This window comes from Gossypium raimondii, chromosome 8, assembly GCF_025698545.1.
Source record: "Gossypium raimondii isolate GPD5lz chromosome 8, ASM2569854v1, whole genome shotgun sequence".
NCBI lineage: Eukaryota > Viridiplantae > Streptophyta > Magnoliopsida > Malvales > Malvaceae > Gossypium > Gossypium raimondii.
The window spans coordinates 50714434-50723575 of record NC_068572.1 but is presented as its reverse complement, the minus strand read 5'-3'; the positions used below and the strand labels follow the sequence as shown (position 1 = coordinate 50723575).

General features: G+C 34.4%; 3 protein-coding genes across 3 annotated transcripts; 1 reads left to right on the top strand and 2 right to left on the bottom strand.

Moving 5' to 3' along the window:
* Positions 1–2262: 2262 nt before the first annotated feature.
* On the top strand, positions 2263–3933 carry LOC105791969 (expansin-like B1). The gene is made up of 5 exons (XM_012620304.2): positions 2263–2542; positions 2628–2734; positions 2868–3049; positions 3229–3361; positions 3525–3933. The coding sequence occupies exons 1-5, from the start codon at positions 2398–2400 to the stop codon at positions 3726–3728; spliced, it is 771 nt and encodes a 256-aa protein (XP_012475758.1). The 5' UTR covers positions 2263–2397; the 3' UTR covers positions 3729–3933.
* A 495-nt stretch (positions 3934–4428) lies between these two features.
* Positions 4429–6817, bottom strand: LOC128032013 (pentatricopeptide repeat-containing protein At3g29230-like). Its single transcript, XM_052634981.1, has one exon. It carries the CDS (start codon positions 6698–6700, stop codon positions 4838–4840), a length of 1863 nt encoding a protein of 620 aa, XP_052490941.1. The 5' UTR covers positions 6701–6817; the 3' UTR covers positions 4429–4837.
* A 41-nt stretch (positions 6818–6858) lies between these two features.
* On the bottom strand, positions 6859–7809 carry LOC105791975 (18.1 kDa class I heat shock protein). The gene has a single exon (XM_052634982.1). It carries the CDS (start codon positions 7514–7516, stop codon positions 7037–7039), a length of 480 nt encoding a protein of 159 aa, XP_052490942.1. The 5' UTR covers positions 7517–7809; the 3' UTR covers positions 6859–7036.
* Between the last annotated feature and the right edge of the window lie 1333 nt (positions 7810–9142).

Genomic DNA, 9142 nt, shown 5'->3' with positions numbered 1-9142 from the left:
GCATTTAAATATCCTTATGAATAACATAATAGTGAGGTATTATATTTCCATACGACATTTTCAACCTCCTTGTGAATAAATGTTATTATTTATTTTATTATTTTTATTTAAAAATTTTAGGAATATTAATGCATCAGATTGTGAATGAACCATTTGAATTAATAAATTTAAAAATATTTTCCGGATTTGATTGTGACAAAATACATTCAACTAACAATGAAATGAGGATCGACAAAACACTATACAAAAACCGTGATATCAATTCATGTCAACTTTTCAAACTAATCCAAAAGTTGATGGGTGTTTATACAAGATCATATTTAGACATATAGTTCTACTCACAAACATATTTTGAAAAGCTTTTAAAACCTTTTTTCAAGTTAAAGTTATATCAACATTTCTAATTAGAATCAAACATTATAAATACTACTGAAAAATTAATTAAAATAAATTTAAAAATAACCCACACATTTATATGATATCGAATTCAAACATGATGAAATTTCGAAGTTTCTAAAACCTTAACCTTGCCATCAAATCATATCTCAATAATTAATAACAAAGAATCCATAATACCAGATACTCCCCTTAGATAATCCAATGCAGGTGTTTAATTGACGATATAACAATCAAAAACAGAAAAATGGAAGGAGAAATTAAAAGTAGTTTGGGTATGTCATTCTCTTAGTGAGATTTAGAAGGGAAAAGGATAACAAAAAAAGCTAGAAATCAAATGGGGAATGCATAAAAGTAAGTGGAGCACTTCTAGGGTTGTTGCTTTCGCTTCAACTGACTGATTGCTTTCTACAAACTATAGCATAAAACTGAAACGTGGGAGAATCTAACAAGTACCAATAAGAAAAATTCTCTTTGTCTGCCCTTTGCATTTACCTAAAAGTAATACCAGTTCTAGGAACCAACAAGATATCACCACAAGACCATTCAAATATCTAACACTGTATACGTACATATATATAGAGTACTGGGTGCAATGGAAGGAAACAACGCCATGCATGTTTTCTTTCTTCTTAATGAAAGGGAAGAGATTAGAATATAAAATATTGGTATCATTAAACAACTCTTAGACCTGTAACTTCATTTCTATGACTTATGGTCAATAGAACAGGAACTGCAAGTTGTCTTTAAAGCAAAGGTTATTTTATTACCATGCTATTTCCACTGAAATTGATGCCAACTAGGGCATGGCGGGTCCCTAAGCCTAAATGGTTTCCATGTCACAGCTGATGTGGTTCAATGGATTTCTTTTCATGTCGGTCTACATCGGCGTGCTGTGTAAGTGTCATTTCTTTGATCCCTCTTGAAGAAAGTTTCCCCACTCAGTTCTGCAGCATCCTATGAATTTCTGGGGTTAGCACACCTAACTGGATTCTGGGTTCAAACGTCTATTTGGGATGAATTAAGCCAACCCTTTTACGTAAAAATCAGCTCTTGAATGATGTCAAGAAAGGTCATGTTTAAAATGAACTTTATTGACAAAAGAGTGATCATCCAAATCTAATAATATCATCAATAAACTAGACTCCATTATGGAGTGTTTTCTAAACATGATATGTATTTGTATTGATTGTATAAATATAATTCTTTCTTTAGACAACCCTTCATAGTTTCAGCAACAAGCTGTTCAAACATGGATATCGCAGGCCCTATGATCATAGCCAAAGGGGGGACCAAGAAAAATGCCTGACCTGGGGTTGGTTTAGTGGGAAACTACCAAACTCTCGTCATTCTGATTTCCATGTAGACGCAGACAAACCATTTGTTATATGATTCTCATTCAAAGTACTTAGCTTATAGTTTCAACCTTGAGGCCCCCCCCTCTGACAATAACCTGTCATGTTCAAGTAGCTTGAATCTGCAAATCAGAGAGAGAGAGTGTATTGAGAATCAAAGTTTCCACATTAATCTTATGTAATATTTCTTTTTGATGTGAACGAAAGATATTAGTAAAGATTGCAAACAAAACAAAATCTTCATCCAAAACACAGATTAGGGCGAAATAACCAGGAAACCTTGGATTTGATCTGCTACTAGTATTTTTCACACTACAATATAGTTGAATGACTATTGTCTAAATATTGGTAAGAGAATACAGTAGGGGAAGGAAAGTGATTTATACAATTGAGAAGTCAAAGGGTTGTCTCAACATAATTCCTTAACGAGTAATTCTAAGTCTAAAAAATAGCTCGGAAAGAAAATATCCTAACAGAATTCCACTAAATATTATTTACAGAATGTCAAAGTTGGCAAAAGTTTTACCAAATTAAGATATTGTGGCTGCTTGCTTCACTATAAATTCCAGCTGCAGACCCCGATATTGCATGCACTACCACCTTATATCAATTGCTTTCTTTGTAATCTTTGCTCATTAGCGCATCTATGGCTCTTTCTATTCAATCCCTTTTGATCCTTTTCACAACTTTGCTTCTCAAAGAAACTCTGGTAGTGGCAGAAACATGCAGCAACTGTTTCACTCATTCACGAGCAGCATACTACCCAAACTCTGATGAACAGGGAACAGATGGTAAGGGATAGAGGGAATGCATATACCTTTTCTTGTGCATAGCACCAACATAAATACTTGGCTAACATCTTTAAATTGAATTCAGTTGGCGCATGCGGTTTTGGTTCTTTTGGAGCAACAATAAATGGTGGAGATGTATCGGCAGTATCTGACCTCTACCGCAATGGTGTTGGTTGTGGTGCTTGCTACCAGGTATTAAAGAAAGACTTACCCCTGCCCATGCCATTAAATTTTTTAGGTTTATACTTGAATAATACCAAAAATGCTCTTTTCGTGATGCAACTGACACCTTCAAATTACATTAAATAAATTATTACCATGCAAGGTGAGGTGCACCAACAGCAACTATTGCTCAGACAAAGGTGTGACTGTAGTTATAACTGATCAAGGTTCAAGTCATGACACTGATTTCATCCTGAGTCAACGAGCCTTTGGTAGGATGGCTCAGACAAAAGATGCAGCTGCATCTCTATTAGCCCTTGGAGTGGTCGACATTGAATATAGGCAGTAAGATTCCAAAATCTTGAGGTGCATGTAGGAGATAGAAAGCAACTCCAAGAAGAACAATAAATTTCCTTCATTATTCTGTTGTTTACTTTTATCCCCACATAATCGCAAGATAGTAGAAATATACCACATATTGACAGGACAAGATCATGGTCTCTTACCTCATTCCTTTTATACAGTGTTTCATGCAGCTATCCGAAAAAAAATATTACAATCAAGATTGATGAGAACAGCAACTACCCTCATTATTTTGCATTTGTTTTATGGTATCAACAAGGTGACAAGGATATCACAGCCGTGCAGCTATGTGAGGTATTATTTGCTCTTTCCAAACTTGATTTCCTGTTTAGCTTCAGCAGGTATGACTAACTATGGAGTTGCAAAGGGAAGATAAATTTGGTGGTCAAATTTGGTGGTCAAATCTACAAGAACCAGTATAGTAGTTAACTAATGAGCTTACCTCTAATGTGTGCAGACTCAGAACTTTGTGTGCAAGCTGTTGGATAGGAGTCATGGAGCAGTATGGACAACCAATTCACCCCCAAGTGGTCCATTGTCTTTAAGAATGTTACTGAGTGGGGAGGATGGAGATGAGTCATGGATTATTCCTGTAAACAACATACCAGAAAATTGGAAAGGTGGAGAGACATATGACACAGGAGTTCAAATTAATGTCTAGAAATATACACCAGGGTCTTTCAGTTCTAATATAACTAAAAGAATAAGTTCCCGGCTTTCTTCAAATATGTTGGTTAGTATATATTTTATTATTTTGTGTCAAAGGGAGGGATGACGAACTTTAGCAAGATAGATTCTTATGTAATCTAATATTTTGTCAACTAATGAAATTTTATGTTTCTTAAAAGAAATTTAAATTTCTCAAAGCAGTGAACATAGAAAACAGATATAGTTAAGGGAAAGACCTTGACTTCTTCTAGACATATTTTTCCAGTTTTACGGGTATACGTCCATTTCCACCTATAGCCAGGTTCCTCATTTTATCTACAAGTGTATCCATTAGTTTACAGTACCAAACAAATTTCATAATTTTCATGACAGTAACATACCCTGTTTCCCCGGGCAGCAAATGCTGCAGCAATTCTTAAGGCCCTAACAACAATCAACAAAGCTGACCTGGTCTCCCAATAGCTAAGAGATGATTAAATCTAATCAATATCAACAATAACACACTGTCTACTGCCTTATCATTTTTATATTTAGAAGCACAAAACCATCAACTCAGAACAGATTGTCGAACATCCTTAATTGGAAAGACTTAGTACTGCTAAAGTATCTAGACACAAACATAAAACTATGAATTTCATATTAATGAAAACAGAGCAAGGTCATAAATAGAAAAAAAAAAAAAGAATCAAGGGTTTAATAAAGTTAAATGAAAATGAATTCTTTTTATGGTTGCAAATAATATCAAAGTAAGATGACATGATTTGGTGAATATCTTCACTTGAAGCAAGTGGAGAAAGAAGGGGAGTTCTCCAACTAGATTTTAAAATACATAGCGTAGCTGAACCAACTTCATAGAGTTCTATATCTCAGTTACGAGCAAAATATAAAATGAATATTGAAACATGAAGGGGTTCAACACACCTCTTCAGCTTATGTTCTCATGGCCTAATCCTACTAAACATAGTTGAATATTCTAAGCCCATTAAGTTGTGATATTCAGTCACTGCCCTAACTGTGCCATTTTCCAGAGATGCTTTCTCTGGAGTTTTTGTTCTTCGACTTCCATTTGCTGTTTTTCCTTCAGTTCATTGTCCTAAAATCTCAAAATCCAATAGAATCTCCATAAGACAATTTCAGCTGAACACCCAACTCCATCAACATAGAATATATGATGGTTCTCCGATGTGGTGAAGCACTTCTTTCAGATAAATCCCTGTCCTTGATAAACTTTCTGACGTTTTCTACTTCGCCCCACTTCCCTTCCACTGAATATATGTAAGATAATAAAACATAGGGCCCAATATCCATTTGTTCCAAGTCAATTAGTCTCTTGGCTACAATCTTTCCAAGCTCAAAATTAGAGGAGGCTCTACATGTAGAAAGCAGAGCACTCCACAGGGCAGGTCCTGATTCCGCAGGCATCTTACTCATAAGCTCGTTTGACTGTTCCATCAAACCAACGCGGCTAAGTAGATCAAACATGCAACCAAAGTGCTCCACTTTGGGTTCAATCTCGTAAACTCTGCACATTATATCAAAGCACCACCAACCCTCTAAAACCTTTCCCGCGTTCTTACATGCAGATAAACAACTGATAAAAGTAGTAGCATTTGGTATTTGACCTCTCTTTTCCATATCAATAAACATATCTAAGGCTTTCTCAACATGGCCGTGTGTACCATATCCCATGATCATGGAATTCCATGAAACCACATTTTTTACTGGCATGTTATTGAAAACATCTCTAGCCAAATCCATAGCCCCACATTTTGCATACATTGTCAAGAGAGCAGTCGAAAGCAATACATCACATTTGATGTTGTTATTTTCAATATAAGAATGAACCCACAAGCCCTTATCAAGCCGCCCCAGATTTGCACACGCTGTCAAGACACTAACAAGAGAAGCACTGTTGGGCCTAGCCTCCCCTCTTTCCATCATCCTATCAAACAACGTTAAAGCCTGGTTGATATACTTCTTACACCGAACATATAAAGCCAACATAGTGTTCCAAGAAACAACGTTCCTTAAAGGCATCTGATCAAAAAGCTTACGAGCCTCTGAAACATTTTCAATCTTTGCATACCCATCGATCATACAATTCCAAGAAACAACATCTCTAAAAGGCATCTTTTCAAACAAATCTCTGGCCACCTCCATTTTCCCAACACCCGCGTACCCTGCAATGATTATATTCCAACTAAAAGTATCTCTCTCAGGCATCTCATTGAACAGCTCACGCGCAATACCAACCTGCCCATTCTTCACATAGCCATCTATCAACAAATTCCAACTTACTAAATCCAACACAAACCCATCATCGAACACCTCATGTGCACTCTCAATCTGCCCACAAAACGAATAAAAACGAATCAAAGAATTCTTAACAAAGACGTCAGATTCGAACCCAAGTTTCAAAACCCGGGCATGAACCTTTTGCCCTTCTTTCAAAGACTTAATCTCAGCACAGATTTTCCCTAACAATGGAAAAGTATACTGATTCTCCTCAACAAATTTACCCACCATTTTTTCATAGTAAAAACTCAAAGCACTAACTGGGTCATCAGAATTCAAAAGACCGTCCAATATAATATTACAAAGAAACGTATCAGGTTCTTTGACACAATCAAATACCAAAATAGCATGAGAATGAGAGTTCAAATGGTTGCATAGCTTCCTTATTGCCCGGCTTGCCACGCGAGGTTGTTCAAGGAGCCCAGAGACGTGGAGTTGAGCGTGTATTTGATTGAAATGGTTTAAATTGGTGCACGATTTTAAGGTTTGTAAAATGGATGGTGGCTGTTGTTGGTTTTTTACTGGATGTGGAAATCGAAGTTGTGGATCGTTGGGCCATAGCTTTGGTGAGGGTTTAGAGAGGTTTTTCTTGGATTTCAGGAATTTATCGACGGTCAGTGAGGTTAAGTGTGCTGGTGCTTGTTTGGACAAGTTTAAGCCGACCATCATTTCTCTCTCCTAGTCGTTAAGGTTAGAGCTCTTGAATATATAAGTTATCTAAATTACATTTTTACTTCACTTCGAGTTTGTATTTGAACTGGTTATTAATATTAATAGGACTAAACCCAACTTTGAAAGGCATACGAGATGGGAATGGAAGACGGATCTTTTGGAAATTACATGTTTAGAACTGGCAATAAGCAGAAGAAATTTACATTAAAGCAAAGATACTTTTACATTAGCAACACTAATTTCATTTCACAAGCATGGAGTCGTAATATTTATGTATATGAAGGCAGGCAAAGAAAAATGTTCATCAAAACGTTTGACGGCTTTCAAGTTGTTTTAACCAGAAATCTCAATGGATTTGAGATTTGGTTTCTTCACTTCCTCTTTAGGAACGGTAACAGTAAGGACCCCATTTTCCATGGAAGCTTTCACCTGTTCCATCTTCACGTTTTCTGGCAACCTGAACCTCCTCATGAACTTCCCACTGCTACGTTCAACCCTGTGCCAAGTGTCGTTCTTGTCTTCCTTCTCAAATTTCCTTTCTCCGCTGATTTGAAGCATCCTGTCATCTTCAATCTCCACTTTCACTTCCTCTTTTTTAAGCCCAGGGAGGTCGGCTTTGAAGACATGAGCTTCCGGAGTTTCCTTCCAGTCGATTCTGGTGTTAGCAAAAGCAGCGCTTTCTGGGACAGGCTTGGTGGTGAGTGACGAAGAAGACAGAGGGAAGCCCCTGAAAGGATCCAATATGTCAAAGGAGAACGGATCATCGAAGATGCTGCTCCTTCGATTGCCAAAGAATCTTGGGATCATTGCCATTTTTCTTACTTTCTCCAATGAAATTCAGGGATTTTATGACATTTTCGGATAAAAAAGAAGATAGGATTTACGATTATTCAGAATTGAATCGAATAATAGGTACTGGGCATTGTGATTTCATATATTCTGCTATTCTTCACGAGAATGCTGATTTATTGGCAAAGAGACGAAGAAATAGATTTATTATTCCATTTCAATTGATTAGTGGCCGAGAATTTGATTGTTTACTAGATTAACTCTGTTGCTTTGTTTTTGATGCATGGAAGAAGAAGATGTCAGGTATATATAGCAAGCTGAAGAGAAATCTAGTACTTTCTCGTACATGTTTTTTTGGGCCTCAAGAAAACTTTAGATTTTTGTGGTAATTCAAAAATGTTTTAGAATCTTCTAGATTGTTCTTCTCTATTTTGCATTCAACAAGGTTTCAATTTTTTTTTTAGTTTTTATTCTAGATTTTAATTTTATAAGTATGTTTTTTTATTCTTCATGTCCGGGTGTAAGTGTAAGTGTAAGTGTAAGTGTAAATTATATTAAATGTATAAATGTTTCGAAGAAGGGTTTTGAAACAAAATTTTCATGTTTAAACTTCTTGTATTAATTGTTTTAAAAGAGTCCAAATTTTGAAAAAATTATTATTAATCTCTTTGATGAAATCGTTATTTATTGCCCTTTTAAGTAAAACGTAAATTTACGGTGAAGTTTGTAAATCGTTATAGTTGAAAATCAAGCTTATACTTTCAAAAACATTTGTTTGCGTAAAACCGTTGTTTGCCAAACGTCACAGTTTTAAAATTAAAATGCATCCAAAGCCAAAATTATAAACGATAGAATCCTAAAATTACAAAACTCTCAAAAAAAAATCTGAAAAAATTATTAATCTTTCAATCTTAATTTGATTTTTTTTGGTTAAGTATTATGTCAAATTTTCATATTCACATGACATTATCCATGTCAAAAAAATATGAAATTAAACATGTATTAATATATTTATTACATAAAGATATTAAAATAATAGAATTTAATGTAACAAAATTTAGTAACTATCATTTAGATTGAGACTGAGCTTAATGTAAGATTAGTATTTGAGTTAGACATTTTTTAAATGTGGTATTTGTATTACTTTTTGTTCGAGTATGTTATTTATATTTGACAAAAGTTATACATTTAGGTATTTAAAATAATAGTGTAACTTTTAAGTGTTTAATTCTAGTTTTATCAAATCAACTCGAAACCCAAATTAAATCACATCCATCAAATTGTATTTGACAAACTGAATGCAAAATTAAACATATTCACAACTTTAATATTAAATTTATTATATTTATAAAATTATGAAAATTCAAACTTAATAATATTAACAATTAATTGTTATCAAATTAAACTTACAACCCGAATTAAACGCTAAAAGTTAACATTATTACTTTTAGCTTTTTTCAGATACATGTATTAAATTAAAAAAAAGAATATAGGTACTATATTACAAAAAAAAAGTATTAACCCGTATAAAGATTAAAAATAGTGAAATTAGAATATAAAAACTAATGCATAATTTGAATTTTTTTTTATTTTCCTGAAATCTTAATGTCTGATTATCACATTGAGTCAAACTTAATTTATAATTTAATC